At 37.2% G+C, this 19,654-nt stretch overlaps 1 protein-coding gene across 11 annotated transcripts in view; it reads left to right on the forward strand.

Moving 5' to 3' along the window:
* The window catches only part of TFDP2 (transcription factor Dp-2), a 119,009-nt gene that overhangs the window by 31,395 nt on the left and 67,960 nt on the right, over positions 1-19,654 (forward strand). Inside the window, exon 1 of one of the 11 annotated variants that reach the window (XM_078071010.1) lies at positions 19,420-19,611. The exons of the other annotated variants lie outside the window; for them this stretch is intronic. Within the exon in view, the coding sequence (XP_077927136.1) occupies positions 19,581-19,611 (31 nt within the window). The 5' untranslated portion in view covers positions 19,420-19,580. Of the gene's footprint in view, positions 1-19,419; positions 19,612-19,654 lie in introns of those variants that run through there. 11 annotated transcript variants of the gene reach the window in all.

The raw sequence follows: 19,654 nt of genomic DNA on the forward strand, positions 1-19,654 counted from the left end.
CCCTACTTAATCTCCTCTTTTATGCTATGATCAAATAGGTGAAAATACATAGAGAAGCAGAGTTATAAATAGAATGAGAAACTAGAAATGCAAATTAAAATATGCCAGACATTAGGAGGATTTTCTGTCAGTAAAAGTAAAGACAGATTTCTGAGACAGAATAGCAAAGATAGACAGAAAAAAGGTAGATCTTTCTACCCATCTCTCTTGCATACCTACAGCTTAAGGAAGTAGGGTCTTTGCCAACTAGAAACTTGGCAGCCACCCACTATGTGTTGCAACTGTTATCTGCAGCATTCCAGGGTTCTTTTTCTCCCTCCCATCTCTCTTATCATTACCTCTCTACTTCCCTTGGTGACCACAGTTCTGTAAAGGAAGAAGTAGACTTGTTTGGGTACATTTTCAGATGTAAAGGGAATAGTAGTAGGGAAGGGGCAGAGAGGAGAAAATCCATGGGGTTGGAATGCATTTTTTCAGGCCCTACTTCAAATAAATACAAATGAAGTGTTTTATTTTGGAAAATTTCAAATATGTACAAGAGTAGAAGAGAACAGTTTAATGAACTCTCTTGTACCAGCCACCAGCTTAAAACAACTCATGGTCAGACCCTGCTTTTGATTAGGGAAGAATATGTTCTGTTTCAAAGTATCTAGGATTAAATTGCTAATCATACACATCACATAACAAGGCAACAGGATCAGAGTCTTCCTTAGTTCATCAGAGCAAAGGGTAAAGCGGGATCCTTAACCTAGGATCCACAGTTGACTTCAAGGTGTGACAGACTGAATTGGTAAACAAAATTCTATAAAAAGTATATAATTTTAAAGGATCCTTGAAGAGATCTTAATCTCCATAATATATGAGAGCCATGATCCTCTGTACTGCTTGACACCAGATATTTGGCTAGAGTTGTATGAATCAATTTTTTCTCCAAATAAAGAACTGAGAGTTAGAAGTCAAATAATACCCAGGTGGACAGTAAAGAAGAGAAACCAACTAGAATTTATATAACTTTTTTCTTAGCAAACATCAAACCTGGTTGGTTTGCTCAACTTTCAAATAATTGATAACATTTTTAAAAAACCATCATGGGCTTATTAAGAAACTGCAAAATAAAGGAATCTTATACTTAAGTCACAGAGGAAAATCATACTTGGAAAAAACAAAATATTAGATGGTATTTACTTTCTTCTCAAAGTTATTTAATGAATCTGAAATTGTATGTTAAAGACAGCAGATTGACAAAGAAAGTAACCCACCAAGATATCAGCAAAGCTTATACTAATAATAGCTAACTATTTTTGAGTAATAGATACTGTATTAAAACCACTCATGGGGCGCCTGGGTGGCTCAGTTGGTTAAGTGTCCAGTTCTTGATTTCAGCTCAGGTCGTGATCTCAGGGTCGTGAGATCAAGCCCTGAGTCAGGCTCCGTGCTGGGCATGGAGTCTGCTTAAGATTCTCTCTCTCTCGGGGTGCCTGGGTGGCTCAGTTGTTAAGTGTTTGCCTTCTGCAGGGCCCTGGGATTGATCCCCGCATGGGGCTCTCTGCTCTGCGGGAAGCCTGCTTCTCCCTCTCCCACTCCCTCTGCTTGTGTTCCCTTTCTCGCTGCGTCTCTGTCTGTCAAATAAATAAATAAAATCTTAAAAAAAAAAAAAGATTCTCTCTCTCTCTCTCTCCCCCCTGCCCCACCCCCTGCTTATGCTATCTCTCTCCCTCTCAAATAAATAAATAAATACCCACTCGTGAATTAGCTAATTAAATCTAATTAAATGATTATTCTGAAGGAAATTGAAATACTTTAAATTAATTCCCCAAGATCACACAACTAAGAAGGAAGTCTCATATTTGAATCCATATAGACCGACTCCAGGGCCCTGGTGCTAGAGGAAATAAAGATGATTACAAAGGATCTTGAATCACTTTTTGTACTTTTCTGCATTTTGAAATTCTTCAAGACTCATCAAATTCATGAAGATATCAGGGGCATCTGGGTGGCTCAGTCGGTTGAGCATCCGACTCAGTTTCGGCTCAGGTCATGATCTCAAGGTTGTGAGATGGAGCCCTGCTTCGGGCTCCAGGCTCAGTGGGGAGTCTGCTTGAGATTCTCTCTCTCCCTCTCCCCCTCCTCCCCGCATGCACACACTCTCTCTCAAATAAATAAATCTTTTTAAAAAACTCAGAGAGATATTGAAATTAAGTATTACTATTAAAATTCACAGTGAAGGGGTCAAAAGATAGTGTTGAAAATCAAGTCAGTGATGTGGAAGAGAAGTTAGAGGATGCCTTCTGAAATGTAACAGTAGAAAAGGATCAAAAAGATGCAAATGAAATGTGCAAAGAATAAAGATTCAATGTATAGGGCGCCTGGGTGGCTCAGTCGTTAAGCGTCTGCCTTCGGCTCAGGTCATAATCCCAGGGTCCTGGGATCGAGTCCCACATCGAGCTCCCTGCTCGGCGGGAGGCCTGCTTCTCCCTCTCCCACTCCCCCTGCTTGTGTTCCTGCTCTCGCTACCTCTCTCTCTGTCAAATAAATAAATAAAATCTTTAAAAAAAAAAAAAAAAAAAAAAAAAGATTCAATGTATAGATAAATAATATTCCTAAAGAAAAGAATAATAAATAGAAGAGAAGCAATAATCAAAGGTGAAATAGAAGACAACATCCTTGAACTTAAGAAAACCTAAGTTTATAGTTTAAAGGATTTCAGTGATACGTGAGTACTAGATACATCAGGTTGAAAAGTTTGAGGATTAAAAGATACACTGTAAGCATCCAGACAGAGGTGAAAAGGAGACTGCTACAGAAGCTGTAAATAAAACTAATCAAAGAGTTTCTGTTTGCTACTAAATAGCAAAAGACAATGGAAAAATATTTATGGTGTTATTAGGAAAAAGAAAATGTCTGCAGTGTTATTAGCAAAGGACAGAACTAAAGGAGCTGATATTAAAGAGTAGGAAGAATAATAAAGAGTGAGAGAATGTAAGACCACCTTATCAGTAATTAGAATAAAAATGAGTATATTAACATACACATTAAAAGAGACTCAAGTTGGGTCAAAAAAAGATGATATCTAAGACTTAAATTACCTGATTTTTTTTAAATTTTATTTTATTATGTTATGTTAATCACCATACATTACATCATTAGTTTTTGATGTAGTGTTCCATGATTCCTTGTTTGCGTATAACACCCAGTGCTCCATTCAATACGTGCCCTCTTTAATACCCATCACCAGGCTAACCCATCCCCCTCCGCCCCTCCCCTCTAGAACCCTCAGTTTGTTTCTTAGAGTCCATAGTCTCTCATGGTTCGTCTCCCCCTCCAATTTTCCCCCCTTCATTTTTCCCTTCCTGCTATCTTCTTCTTCTTCTTTTTTTTTTTAACATATAATGTATTATTTGTTTCAGAGGTACAGGTCTGTGATTCAACAGTCTTACACAATTCACAGCACTCACCATAGCACATACCGTCCCCAGTGTCCATCACCCAGCCACCCCATCCCTCCCACCCCCCACCACTCCAGCAACCCTCAGTTTGTTTCCTGAGATTAAGAATTCCTCATATCAGTGAGATCATTTGATACATATCTTTCTCTGATTGACTTATTTCACTTAGCATAATACCCTCTAGTTCCATCCAGATGGTTGCAAATGGCAAGATTTCGTTTTTGTTTTGTTTTTTTTGTTTTGATGGCTGCATAATATTCCATTGTATATATATACTACATCCTCTTTATCCATTCATCTGTCGATGGACATCTTGGCTCTTTCACATTACCTGATTTTTGATGCTAACCATACAGCTACAGTAATCAAGACAGTATAGTGTTTGTGCAAGAATAGACCAGAATAGAGCCCAGAAATACAGTCAAGTGATCTTTGACAAAGGTGGAAAGACAATTCAATGGAGAAAGGAGAGTCTTTTTGGTAAATGAGGCTGGAACAATTAAAGTTTACATACAAAAAAATGAACCTATACACAGACCTTACACCTTTCACAAAGGTTAACTCAAAATGATTCATAGACTTAAATGTAAAACAAAAAAGTTAAAACATCTAGAAGAAAAACAGGAGAAAATCCTAGGTGAGCTTGGGTTTGGTAATGCCTTTTTAGATACGACAGCAAAACACATATCTGATAAAGTTATGTTAGCCAATTACAAAGTTAGAGAGCAGTACACAAAAGGCTACCCTTACGTCTGACTTCAGTTGCAAGTTCAGGGGTCTCCAAAATTACCTTTAGGTTTTATAGGTTGAAAAGGACTCACAGAATTCCTTGAAAGCTATTATACTCATGGTTATGTTTTATTACAGCTAAAGAATACAGATTAAAATCAGTCAAGAGAAAAGACACATAGGCCAGAGTCAAGAAGAGTACCAAATGTGGAGTTTCCACTTGTCTTCCTATGGAGACATGGACAGTGTTACTTTCCCAGTCTTGATGTTTAACAGCTTGCACAGAGTATTGCCAACCAGAGAAGCTCACATGGTCTTTGGTATCTGGAGTCTTTATTGGGGTTCAGTCACAGAAATCTGACTAGCAGCTCATGTGGCTGGCTAAGTCTCCAGTCCCTCAGTAGGTCAACTGATGTGACCCAAATGCCCCCGTCCTAAATCTCATTGTTGTTGTGGCTCAAAGCCTGCACCCTAAATCATATTGTTCAAGACACTTTTATCAGGTAAGACATTCCAAGGACTTACAGATTACCTCCCAGGAACTAAGGGCAAAAGCCAGACTTATCTTTGGGTAAGAAATTCTTTACTACCTAGACTGGTATCCAAAATATAAAAAGAATAGTAACAATTGTCTTCAACAACAATAAGAAAACAGACAGCTGAGTTAAAAAGTAAACAGACACCTCACCAAAGGATGTGTACAGAAGACGAATAAGAAGTGCTTGGGTGGCTCAGTCAATTAAGCATCTGCCTTTGGCTCAGGTCATGATCTTGGGGTCCTGGGATCAAGCCCCGCATCGGGCTCCCTGCGCAGTGGGGAGTCTGCTTCTCCCTCTTCCTCTGCCCATCCCCCACTGCTCGTGCTCGCTTACGCGCATGCATGCACACTGTCTCTCTCTCCTCTCAAATCAATAAAATCTTTTTTAAAAAAAGGCAAATAAAAAATGAAAAGATACTTAGTATCATATGTCATTAAGGAATTGCAAGTTAAAACAACAGTAAAATGGCACTATATTCCTTTTAGAATGGCTAAAATCCAAAAAGATGACAATATCAAATTGTTGACAAGGATGTGGAGCAACAGGGACACCCATTCGTCATTATGGAAAATGCAAAATGATGCAGGCACTTTGGAAGACGGTTTGGTAGTTGCTTACAAAGCTAAACAGTCTCCTAGAAGTCCTGGCTCCCATTATCCTCTATGTGTTTACTTATGTGATTAATCTCCCATATATAACCAAGTTCCCATCTCTGCCACCCCGCTGAATGAATACCCTCCTCACATTAATTCAACTCTGACACTGGGTACATTACAAAAAGAGAATAACCCTTCTCCTCAAGCATTCATGGAACATTTAAAGATGGTCACCATACTAAAAAACAAAAATAACAATGTAGTCTATGAAGCAGAAATTTGATAGACCATTGTATCTGGCCACAATGCAATAAAATTTGAAATTAATGAATAAAGTCCATCTGGCAGTTCTCTTCCCAAACAACTATTAAATCCAAGCAGAAACCTAAACTGCAACAACTATTAAAAATAATAAGAAATTATAATTTTATCTATATACGCACATACACATATATGTGGGATGCAGCCAAAGTTGTATATGTGCTTTTGTAATTTAAAAATGGAATGAGGGGTACATGCCTGGCTCAGTCCGAAGAACATGCAACTCTTGATCTTGGGATCTTAAGTTTGAGCCTCACATTGGATGTAGAGATTACTAAAAATAAATAAATAGACCTTAAAAAATTAAAAATAAAATGGAATGAAACAATTCACCTCCCAAAGTTAGGCAAAGGTTAGCAAGAGGAGGAATATATAAAAATAAAAACAAAAATCAGAAGATAGAAAAGTGGTAAAACTGAAAAGTCCAGGTAGATTGGCCATAATAAACAAACTCTAGGACATCATTTAGCAAAATGTTGGAACATTAGAGGAATTTGTATATAGAATTTTAAAAAAATTATCAGATTACATACAGCAATTATGTTAAGGAATTTGAAAATACTGATGAAAGATATTATTTGCAGGGGGGATATAAATTACCAAATTGATTATGTTAATCTTTTTTTTTTTAAGTCTGTTTTATTTATTTATTTTTTTTAGGTAAGCGCTACTCCCAATGTGGAGTATGAACTCACAATCCCGAAATCAAGAATCACATGCTGTATTGACTGAGCCAGGCAGGTGCCCCCCAAATTGATTATTTTTAAAAGTAGAAAACTTGAAGTCTAATATGTTGAAAGAAATGGAAATATTGTCCCCAAAAATTACTTTGAAAAAGACTCTTCTCGGGGTGCATAGGTGGCTCAGTCAGTTGAGCATACACCTTCGGCTCAGGTCACTATCTCAGGGTTCTGGCATAGAGCCCTGCATCGGGCTCAGCGGGGAGTCTGCTTGTTCCTCTTCCTCTGCCCCTCCCGCTCCCTCATGCTCTCTCTCTCTCTCTCTCAAATAAATAAATCTTTGGCGGGGGGAGAAGACTTTTCTCTTCATAGTCTTATGGGCAAGCTTTTTTCCTATTTCTATGAATAGATAATTCAGGCAGTAAAACATGCAGAGTATAATACCAAAGGCTTTCAGTACATGAAACAAAACTAATTTAACTCATATAATAAAATTTAACAGTACAGAAAGTTACAAACCAGTCACACAACTATAAAAGCAAAAAAACAAATTATTAGCAAATAAAATTGACATTATAATAAGAGAACTGTGTACCATGAACCATGTAGAATTTGTTTCAAGAAAGTAAAGATGCGGGCGCCTGGGTGGCTCAGTTGGTTAAGCAACTGCCTTCGGCTCAGGTCATGATCCTGGAGTCCCAGGATCGAGTCCCGCATCCGGCTCCCTGCTCGGCAGGGAGTCTGCTTCTCCCTCTGACCCTCCCCCCCCTCATGTGCTCTCTCTCATTCTCTCTCTCTCAAATAAATAAATAAAATCTTTTAAAAAAAAAAAAGAAAGAAAGTAAAGATGCTTGATTTAATAATAAGAAATTACCAATAATACATTTATATAGGTAGATCAAGAGGAACCATATTTTTGTCTGAAATACTTTATGGGCTACATTTTTAAAAATTTGGTCACTTTTTTAAAATCTTTCTATGAAGTAGGAATTAAAAGATACTTTGAAATATATTTTCTAAAAGTCCATCTTTAAGTTATTAGCCAGTATCATGTTTAAAACATTTACATTAGAAACACACATTCCCATTTAAAACAGGAACAAGAGGGGCGCCTTGGGTGGCTCAGTCGGTTAAGCGTCTGCCTTTGGCTCAGGTCGTGATCCCAGGGTCCTGGGATTGAGCCCCACGTCAGGTTCCCTGCTCAGCAGAGAGCCTGCTTCTCCCTTTCTGCTGCTCCCCCTGCTTGTGCTCTCTCTCTCTCTCTCTAAAATAAATAAATAAAATCTTTAAAAAAAAACAAAACAGGAACAAGATAAGAAGGTCCACTGGCACCACTGTTATTTATTTGGTTTTCTGTTGCTTTGTTTTTTAAAGTCAGGTTTACTCTTTCTTGATTTTGTTGTATGTTGTATATTTTGAGCCCTGCAACCTTCCTAAATCATTAGTTTACTAAAATTTATTACTTTTGCTAGCTTTTTTATAGATTCTTTTGGATTATCTGTGCCAGCCAGCGTTCTTTGGATAGACACCATTTGCTCATAGTGTAATACCCTTTTTTATCTATTGCTGTATCAAGTTTGCTAACATTTTGTTAAAGATCTTTTTTATGGTGGTAACATATACATAACATAAAATTCACTATCTTAGCCATTTTCAAGTGTGTAATTTGATGGCTTTGAGTACATTCATATTGTTGTGCAACCATCACCACTATCCATCTCCCAATTTTTTCTTCATCCCAAACAGAAACTCTGTACCCATTAAATAATAATTCCATATTCCCTCTTCTCTAGCTGCTGGTAACCATTGTTCTCATTTTTTGTCTTTATGAATTTGATTATTCTAGGTACCTTCCTTATGTAAGTGGAGACATACATTATTGATCCTTTTGTCAGGCCTATTGCACTTAGCATAATATTTTCAAGATTTACCCATATCGTAGCATGTATCAGAATTTCATTCTTTTTTAAGGCTAGTTAATTAACGGGTTTTTTGCGACTGTGTTCAAGCAGGATATTGGTTTGGAATTATCTTGTGATTTCTTTGTTTGGTTTTGTATCAGGTTAGTGCCAGCCTTATCAAATGACTTAGAAAATGTTTTCTATTCTTCTACTTTCTGGAAGAATTTTTATAATGTTAGATTAGTTATTCCATAAATATTCAGTAGAAATTGCTATTGAAGACATTTGGGCCTGGAGTTTTCTTTGTGAGGAGGGTAGAAACTGGGAATTCAATTTCTGTAATAGGTATAGGGCTATTCAGGTTGTCTGTTTTTTTCTTGAGTGAGCTCTGGTAGTTTGTAGCTTTCAGTGAATTTGGAAATGTGTTGTTTAATATTTGGGAATTTTCCAGAAATCTTTCTGTTACTGATTTCTAGTTTAATTCCGCTGTGATCAGAGACCATCCTTTGGAGGTTATTTAAATTGTTTTACAGTTTGTTTCAAGATCTGTCCTATGGCCTATCTTAGTTAATGTTCCAAGTGCACTGAGAAGACTGGATTTTGCTGATGTTGAATGGAGTGTTCTATAAATATTAATGATGTCAAGTTGATTGCTAGTGTTCAGATTTTCTGTGTCTATGTGTCTACTTGTTCTGTTGATTACTGAGAAAGGAATGTTGGTCTCCAATTATAATAGTGCCTTTTCCATTTCTCCTTTGAGTTGTCACTTTTTCTTACATATTTGAAACTCTTTTGTTGGGTACATGCACAGTTAGGATTGTTATTGTGTTGTTTTGTTATTTTGTGATGTTTTCTTTTATCATTATGTAATACCTGTGTTTATCCCTGGTAACAGTCCTTGTTCTAGGAATCTCTGAATTTTAATTAGGGTCTCTAGATAATTTACAATTAATGTAATTATTGAGATGTTGGATTTGAATCTGCCATATTGCTATGTTTTTTTTTTTTTCTGTATGTCCCATCTGTTCTCTATTCCTTTTCTTACTTTTTCTTGATTTATTTTGGATAAATTGGATATTTTTCTTGTGATTCCATCTTATGGGAATTATGCTGATTTATTATACCTCTTTTTAAGTCTTTTATATTTAGTGTTCTAGAGTTTGCAGAGTATATCTTTAAGTTATCACAGTCTACTTTCAAGGAATGTTATACCATACATATATACTTCCTTTTCTGCTCTCTTATCTTTTATGCACTGTTAGCATACATTTTGTTTTTACGTAATTATAAACCCTATAATATATTGTAAGTGTTTTGGTTTAGATTCTTAGTTATCTTTTTTTTTTTTTTTTTTTTAAAGATTTTATTTATTTATTTGAGAGAGAGAGACTGAGAGAGAGAGCACATGAGAGGGGGGAGGGTCGGGAGGGTCAGAGGGAGAAGCAGACTCCCTGCCGAGCAGGGAGCCGGATGCGGGACTCGATCCAGGGACTCCAGGATCATGACCTGAGCCGAAGGCAGTCGCTTAACCAACTGAGCCACCCAGGCGCCCTAGATTCTTAGTTATCTTTTAAAGTGATTAAAGACTGGGGTGCCTGGGTGGCTCAGTCGTTAAGCGTCTGCCTTCAGCTCAGGTCATGATCACAGGGTCTTGGGATTGAGCCCTGCATCGGGCTCCCTGCTCCATGGGGAGCCTGCTTCTCCCTCTCGCACTCCCCCTGCTTGTGTTCATTCTCTCACTGTCTCTCTCTGTCAAATAAATAAATAAAATCTTAAAAAAAAAAATAAAGTGATTAAAGATAGGAAGAAATTTTCCTCCAGTCTAATAATGAAAAAGTTGAAATAGTTTTTAAAGTCCCTATCTGATAGTTCCAAAATCTGGGTCATATATCAGTCTATTTCTATTGATTACTTTAGCTCTTGCAGTAGGTTTTTTTACCCTCTTTTGTATGTGTGTTACAATTTTAATGCCACACATTTTGTATACAAGAACAGTAGAGATTGATTATACCTGGAAATGGGCGCATTTCTTTTGTTAGGCTATTTGTCCATGGGATCGAGTCAGTCAGGAGTTGAGCAGGGTTTGAGTTCTAATGTTGCTATGATTATGTTCATTGTATCTCAGGGGAAGAAAGAGGCTGAACCTTTAGGAAAAATCTTGGTGTTTAGAAAGGGGAAATGATTCTTAATATTGCATGATGGTAGTAGGGTTTGTCTTATGGCCAGACCTATTTGAATCATGTGTGAATCCTATGAGAATAGGGTAGGTGTAAGTTTTTATGAAAACAACAAAACAATTATCTTTTAAGATATAATTTAATTTAATAATAATTTCTCATTAAGGTCACTAGCAGTGCTGCCTCTTATGCATATCTCTTATAGGGTAATATAACATAGTAAGGGAGCAAAGTATTTTTCAGAAAAGGCAAAACTTGAAGCTTTGGCATCTCATGGACTGCCAGTGTTTCCGCAGAGGAAGGGGGAGGTGATCTGTTCCTAGAGGAGGCAGCATTACTCAGCAGTACTTAACTGGGAATGAGCTTCTAATGAAGCCACGTAGAAGACTAGAGTGGTGTTTCTTAGCTTAGATACACACTGGAATCACCTGATACCTTTACAGAATACTTATGCCTTGGTCTCACCCTCAGTGATTCAGATGGAGTTGGTTTGAAGTATGACTTGGATATAAGTTTCCCAGTTGATTGTAATGTGCAGCCAAGGCTAAGGATCACTCCTCTAAAGGCTTGCGGAAATCCCTGTAGGCTGTTGGAGACTCTGTAAGGTCTGGAAGATTTGTATTAGCAGATGGAGGAAATATCAAGTGATATTTAAATTATTATTGTTGCTGTGATATACAGAAAAAGCAATTATTTTACTATGTACTAAGAAACATAAAGGATAACTCAATATATGAAAGTAATTCTGTATTCCTGAAAGAGAAAAATAAGTATTTTAAAGTTGACAGTTCTGGGCGCCTGGGTGGCTCAGTTGTTAAGCGTCTGCCTTCGGCTCAGGCCATGGTCCCAGGGTCCTGGGATTGAGCCCTGCATCGGGCTCTCCGCTCCACAGGAAGCCTGCTTCTCCCTCTCCCACTCCCCCTGCTTGTGTTCCCTCTCTCGCTGTGTCTCTCTCTGTCAAATAAATAAAATCTTAAAAAAAAAAAAAAAAAGTTGACAGTTCTTTTCAAATCAAATAAAAATTACATAATGCCATTTCAATCAAATCTTATTAGAGTTTGTAAAAACCAGTAGTGTCACCCACCACCCAGATCTTGGTTTCTAATACTATTCTCCAATAAAAAGATCCAAGACTCCTTAGAAAAACAGCTAATGTAGGTTTGGGGCAGGAAATACACAAGATGAAGCTGGAGTATTTTATAATACCAGAAAGTAAGGAAGTATTAAAAAAAAAAAAGGTGGATTATGCCAAACCAACATAGGAGCCAACCTGAAAAAGATCCCAGTGGCCAAAACTGGAGCCTTTTGAGCAACAAAATAAATAATGTAATGTTGGATTTTAACTTTAAGTATAAAATGAAAATACATGAGCACATACTCATATAAATAGTTACTGAATAAATGAGGGAGAAGAGACAAGTCTCCATACAGAATTCCAAGTAATTTATTAAGGCACCAATTTAGACACTTCTCCCTCAAGGAGGTAGAGCATAAACCCTCCAACCCCACCATGAGTGTGGGCTGCACTGAGTGTGGTGCTTCCAAATTGTAGCTTATGGAAACACAGGCTAGAGGTGGGAGAGTAACTTTACAGTAGAAAAACCTGAAAAAATAGCCCTGGCCAATTGATCCTCAAGGTAACTTTATCAGTCATAAGTCATGTTGATAGCTGGTACCCTTGATATGATGTGATGAGATCTTCCTCCCAATAATTCCTAACTCTGAGAAAAAAATCAGACAAACCCATAATGAGTGGCATTCTGCAGAATACCAGACCATATTTCTCAAAACTGTCAAGGTCATCAAAAACAAGGCAGATCTGAGAAACTTCACATAATAAACATAACTAAATGTAATACAAATAAATAAATTAAATATTGGCATTACAAGAAAAAATGTAGCATGGGAAATTCACAAAAGAAATGCAAATGGAAAATAAAAATACGAATATGTATCAAAATGCAAATTTAAATAGCAAAAGCCAATGTTTGCCAATCAGTAGAGCAAAGATTTTGTTGTTTTGTTGTTGTTGTGTTGTTGTTAATACCTAATTTGGGGTTGGTAGGGGCCAGTCTGGGAACTCAGAATGATACAACCTCTCTGGAGGATAATTTGCTCAGTGCTATCAAAAATCTTTAAAATACACAAACTCTGACTCAGCATTTTCTCTTCTGCGGATTTATCCTCATTAAAGGAAGACCTGTGGGAAGATTTTAGCAAAGAATGTTCACAGCATTGTTGATGAGAATGACCATTTGGAAGCAGTGTGATAAATAACTGAGTTTTGTGACACTAATATATGATGGTATTGTGTAGGTGTTATAAACTAAATTTATTAAGTTCAAAAAGTTAAACCAGCATGTACAGCATGATCCCTCCCCCTGCTTTTTTTGGAAAAGGAAAAATATGTGGCATAGAAAAAGACTTGATATATGTATGTAAAATATTCATTATAATCATTTCTGGGTATTTGAATGGTGGATGATTTTCATTTCCTCCTGTATACTTTTATTTATTCTTCTTATCTACCTCTTATTCTTTAAATCTACTTCCCTTTGAAGTGTGAATCAGTATAAGTCCTCTGGGAAGCAAATTGGTAATACACATCAAACTCCTTAAAGCAGTTGATACTCTTTCACCTACCAAAACCCTTCTTGGAGTTTGTCATTAGAAAAGAATAAGAGAGGGACACCTGGGTGGCTTAATCGGTTGATTTTGACTCTTGATTTTGGCTCAGGTCATGATCTCAAAGTCATGGGATCGAGCCTCACATGGGGTTCTGCACTCAGGGCAGAGTCTGCTTGTCCCTCTCCTTCTGCTCCTCCCCCTGCTCGCTCTCTCTCTCTCAAGTAAATAAATCAATAAAATCTTAAAAAAGAAAAAGAAGATTTGAGTGTAGAAGTGTTTACTACATAATTTTTACATAGTTATTTATAATGGCAAAATATGGAGACTGTAAATACCCACTTATAGGGAAATAAAATATGACGTGTACAGTGGAATATTGTGCATTCATGATTGTGTTCAGAGAATATTTGTTGAGGTCTGATAATCCTGGTGTTCCTTTTTAGACTTCTGCTCAGAATGGCATCCATGATCCTGATTCATTCCCCATGTTCTTTGCTGTAGCCTCAAATAAGAAAATAAGAAATGGGTTCCTTCTACTATTTTGTGTAAATAACAAAAATTAGTAAATTATTTTTTTTCCCTAAAGCCATTTCCTCATGTATATTTTATTTGACTTCCTCAGTTTCCATTTATTTGCTTTACTTTTAAGGTTATGGGTGTTATGTGAGCCTTTTCACATTTCTGTGTTGCCTGGAATGTTCTTCCTGCTTTTACCTTGCTGACACCTCATCTTCCAGGTTGCAGCTTAAATATCACTGGCTTCAGAGAGATCTTCCTAGAGCACCTTGTGTAAAGGGCTCACATGGAATACCCCTTGCCAGCTCTTTGATGCCACTAGTTTCTTCCCTAGCAATGGACACAGTTGGTGTTTTTGTATTTGTTTGCTTGTTTATAGCATTTCCTCCATTAGACTGTAACTTCCTGAGGCAAGGGATTATAATTTTTCTTCTCCCGTGTATTTTTAGGTCCCCTACTTAAGGTTGGCATGTTGTAAACAGTTAGTAAATATGTGTAGATTGAATGAACTAACTTAATTTTGCAGCTTTGACAACATCTCATTAAGAATTTATCATGTAATTTAATTGTTATGACTTAGATTGTACCAAAATTACTCTTTTTTTTTTTTTAAAGATTTTTTATTTATTTATCTGAGAGAGAGAATGGGAGACCGAGAGCATGAGAGGGGGAGGATCAGAGGGAGAAGCAGACTCCCCGCTGAGCAGGGAGTCCGATGCGGGACTCGATCCCGGGACTCCAGGATCATGACCTGAGCCGAAGGCAGTCGCTTAACCAACTGAGCCACCCAGGCGCCCCTGTACCAAAATTATTCTTATAACACATTGATCTTAGCTGTACTGGTCTTGATATTTTAATGTATTTTATGTAAGAATATACAGGTAGGAGGTTAGGTTAGATTCAGGAAGAAAGAGGAGCTCTTGTAATAGAGGTGGAACTATAATGGATGCGGAGGAGTGGGTGGACTAAGGAGGTAAAGAAGAGAAGAAAAGACATTTTGGATAAGGCTGTTATATGTGCTTTTTTAAAAAGTAGACTTTATTTTGTCAGCAAAGTTTTAAGTTCATAGTAAAATTAAGTGGAAGGTACAGATTTCCTACATACCCTCTGTTCTCACTCCTACATCAGTTTTTGTTTTGTTTTTTCAATTTTTTTTTATTATGGTAAAATATACATAACATAAAATATCATCCTGGTCATTTTTAAATATACATTCAGTGATACAGAATACATTCATAGTGCTGTGCAACCATCATACCATCCATCTCCATCATTTTTCATCTTGTAAAACTGGAACTCTGTATCCATTAAATAATATCTCCCATTTTCCCCTCCCCTAGCCCCTGACAACCACCATTCTACTTTATGTCTCTATGATTTTGACTACTCTTAAGTAGTCATATAAGTAGAATCATACAGTGTCTCTTGTGATGTAGCATACTGTCCTTAAGGTTCATCTGTATTGTAGCATGTCTCAGAATTTTCTTCCTTTTTAAGGTTGAATAATATTCCATTGCATGTATTTATTACATTTTGCTTATCATTTACCATCAGTAGACACAGGGGTTGCTTCTGTGTTTTAGCTGTTGCCAGTAATGCTGCTATGAACGTGGAAGTATAAATATCCCTATAAGACCCTGCTTTCAATTCTTTTGGTTATATACCTAGAAGTGGAGCTGACTCAGCAGAATCATATGGTAATTGTATTTTTAATTTTTTGAGGAGTCAACATTCTGATTTCCATAGTAGCTGTACCGTTTTACATTGCATCAACAGTGCACAAAGATTACAGTTTCTCCACATTCTCATCAACACTTATTTTCTGTTGTTTTGATATTAGTCATCCTAATGGTTATGAGGTGATCTCATTATAGTTTTAATTTGCATTTCCCTAAAGATTAGTGATGTTGAAATCCTTTCATGTGCATATTGGCCATTTGTATATTTTCTTTGGAGAAATGTCTATTCAAGTCCTTTGCCCATTTTTAAATCAGGTTGTTTGGATTTTTGTTGTGGTTGAGTTTTAGGGAGAAAATAAGGTTCGATACCTTTTAAGGTAGAGGGTAAGGGGCCAAACTGAGGAGAATATAGACTACTGTTTTAAGTAGTTTGCTGTTACTGTCTAGACTAGAGACCATATTTTTTAAAAAAGATTTATTTGAGAGAGAGGAAAAGAGTAGGGGGGAGGGGCAGAGGGAGAGGGAGAAGCAGGCTTCCCGCTGAGCAGGGAGCCTGATGTGGGACTTCATCCCAGGACCCTGGGATCATGACCTGAGCCGAAGGCAGATGCTTAACTGACTGAGCCACCCAGGCGCCCTAGACCAGAGATGTTTAATAGAACTTTCTGTGATGATGAAGTGTTTTGTATCTGCAAGCCGTTAGCCATATGTGGCTGTTGAGGACTTAACATGTGTCTAGTGCAACTGGAAAATCAAGTTTTTAGTTTCATTTAACTTTAATCAATTTGAATTTAAATAGCCATGTGTGGCTTAAGGCTACCACTATTTTTGATAGGGTAATCAGGAGGTCATCAGAAGTTGTATTTCTTATTTCTTTTGTTTCTGAACTAGGGGAATGTTGTGTGTTTTAGGGGAAAAAAAACTGGGAACAATGTGGGCATTTGAATGGTGAGGAAGAAATAAGAAGAGAAAATCACTTTCTTTTTTTTGCCTTTAATGAGAATGGGGAACATAGGAGGATGAGCTGGTTTGGGAAGGTAGACACTGAGCTCAGTACTGCAGAAATTGACTTGAGATTGTGGGACGTAGAGACAGAGATGTCCAGTGGGCAATTGTAAATAAGAGTTTAGAGCAGAGCAGAACAGAGAAGACTAGGGCTAGAAGTATAAATTTTCATAGTCATCTATATAGTGGTGATAAAGCCATAGAAATAGATAATACCCTTCAAAGAGGGAATATAAATCTTGAATAAATGAGCATCAAGGATAGATCCTTGAAAAATGTCTGTATTTAAAGGTGGGAAGAAGAAGAGGAGCAAGTGAAGGTGAAGTTACTTTTTACTGCATGATATATTTAAGAAACTATCACTTACCCATGCAAGTGGTAGCAGGAACCCTTTGCTTTAGATGTAGTTCTCATCAGGGTGATTAGACATTTTATTTCAAAATGTGAGTAAGTATGGGAAACTAGCATAGGTAATTTCCATTCCCTCACAACATGGATCTGGCAGATACTTTAACAGGAATGGGCAAATAACAACTATGATTGTGCTATCATAATATCACTTCTGCCTATAGAATCAGAAAGGTACCTGTAAAATGTGGTTAATACTTGGTCATGTTACCAATAAGCATAGCAAACTCCAGTCTGAATAAATTAGCTGATAAACCTGAGGGAATGAATGCCTAGCCCCCCTTGGTGTTTTCTAGATAACCAGTAGTTGTAAATAATATGATAGTTAAGTGGATTTTCTAAGTAAGATTAAGGAGAAATTGTTTGAGAGCACATATACAAGATATATTTTGTTATGCTAGTAAGAAGTCTCATAAGTCCCCCAAAGTGTGTAATACAGTTGTAAAGGAACACAGAAGCTAGTGAGTGAAGAATTTGGAAATGGAGAAGGGGCACTGGCAAGGAAGGCAAACATGGAGAAGGAAACATGGAAGAATAGGGGTAGGCTTAAGGTCAGATCTATGGGGTAGACAGTAGGGAGCAGGTCACTTGGCTCCCTAGCTCAGTGCCTGATACATTAGAAGTGCTCCATAAGTATTTGTTGAAGAAAGAATGAATGATGGTTAGGGAGAAGAAAAATCGCTCCTGTAGGAACCATTCCTGATGAAATCTTGCTTTGGCCCCACCTTATCTTACCCATTTCTTGACCTCAGTCATCACATGTCTTCCTGACCTTGGATTGCTGTTAGATTTTTTGTTAGAACACATATTGAATGTGTGAATATTCCAGATAGTGTATATTTGAACTTCTAATCATTGTCCAGCTCTGGTGGTGGGACGGGGAAGGAGTGATACTCTGTTATTTATAAGTATGATGAGTGTATCTGAGTACTGACAAGTTTAATTTCCTTTTGTTTTAAGACTGTACTAGAGGGGCGCCTGGGTGGCTCAATCGGTTAAGCGTCTGCCTTTAGCTCAGGTCATGATCCCAGGATGCTGGCATCAAGCCCCAAGTCAGGCTCCCGGCTCAGTGGGGAGCCTGCTTCTCCCTCTGCCACTCCCCCTGCTTGTGTTCCTGTGCTCTCTCTCTCTCTCTCTCTGTGTCAAAAAAAAAAAAAAAAAAAAGACTATACTGGAATAGGTGTGACCATGACCATATCTATCTAGCCCCTGAATATTCTGGCCTTGGGTGACATATGCAAGCACTTCTGACTGATTTGACAGGTTAGAGGTGTGCACTTATTTTCTGTGTGTGATTTATGGTAGGGCGACCAAGAATGATGAGAAGCAGGGGAATTTAAAGTTATTTCCACATATACAAAACTGATGGGATGCCATGTAATTTCCAAAATTCTTTTTTTATTCAAACTCCTCTGAAATCTGATAGTCCACAGAAACTTAGTGTATGGAATTTTATTTTATTTTTTTTAAAGATTTTATTTATTTATTTATTTATTTGACAGACAGCAAGAGAGGGAACACAAGCAGGGGGAGTGGGAGGGAGAAGCAGGCTTCCCGCCGAGCAGGGAGTCCGACGCGGGGCTCCATCCCAGGACCCTGGGATCATGACCTGAGCCGAAGGCAGACGCTTAACAAGGGAGCCACCCAGGCTCCCCAATGTATGGAATTTTAACCAAATATAGTGACCTCACATCTGATAGTGAAAACAGATTTTAGAATCTGAAAAGATACAGGGCCATATAGGTTGTTTTTTCAATTTTAAGCTATTATATAATTGTAACCCAAGTTAACACCCTTATGCATGTAAGTAATAGGTGGTACATAGTCTGTTTGCAAAGAAAAGTTTGACTAAGAAAAAGCTCTCTTTGATCTATTTCACTCACATATACCTATCTGAATGTCTAATAGGCACTGAGGATACAACACTGAAGAAAATACAAAATCTTTTCCCTCCTGAAGCTTTGTCAAGACATACTTTCAGAGGGAACTATTTCAGATTAGGTGGTAACTAATCAAAAAAGGAAAGAGATATCTTAGTCTATCTAGGAGAGTTTTATGTTCAGGGAACTGAAATATAAACAAATAAGCTCACTGAAGACAAAGATTTTTGTTTGGCTTTTGTCTGTTGTGTTCACTGCTATATCCTCAGAGCCCCAAATAGTGCTTGGCTCATAATAGGCATTCAGTAAATAAAAGTCATTGATTGAAGTGTTTATTGTTTTGAATTTGTATAATCATACACATGTACTTTAGTAAATTATTTTTACATCTAGCTAGTTGAAAATTTTATCTCAGTTACTTATTTTTATGTTTGTTACCTACTTTTAGTTTCTCCTTGTACCCACATATCAGGATGCAGGAAAAGCTTATTAATATTAATAATTAGTCATATGGTGATCTGATATTACAAAAGATAGATTTGGAAAGGAACTTCAGAGGTCATCTTTTGTTTAGCTTCTTGCCTAGGAAAAACTAAGATGATTAGGTATGTATTTTTAATTAATCATTTAAAAAACTAGGACAACATAATGAGGTTCTCTTGAGAAAATGGAGAAAGGTGCTTAACCCTAGATAAAAAGATACTAACCTGAAAAATTTAGAACTTCTAACCGTGTGGGAAAGTGAAAAAAAATCGAGCCCAACTAAGCTGCTCTTTGTTGATATCAGAAATGGGCCTGTCATTCATTTTGGCATTGAAACATAGCCTCCTATCTCAGGGGGCAGGACCAGGACTTTTTTTTTTTTCCTCCCAGAGGAGCTAGACAGTTATTACAGGTTGAAAAACCCCGGCCAGTTTTTCAAGAGTTTCTCCTCCTTTTTATTATTATTTTTTTTCTTTTTCTTTTCCTTTCTTTTTTTTTTTCCCCCTGAAACTTATGGTGCTTTTGCTCTGCTTTCAAGATGCATTAAGGTCTCCTGCTTTGTGACTGCTTTGAAGCCAGCAAATACCCTGACATGTACAATTCGAATTATGCAGATTTCATGAGTAAGTTTAATCTTATTTTTTAGCTAGTTAAAATTCAAGTGAT

The sequence above is a fragment of the Halichoerus grypus genome, chromosome 1 (genome assembly GCF_964656455.1).
Source record: "Halichoerus grypus chromosome 1, mHalGry1.hap1.1, whole genome shotgun sequence".
Taxonomy (NCBI): Eukaryota; Metazoa; Chordata; class Mammalia; order Carnivora; family Phocidae; genus Halichoerus; species Halichoerus grypus.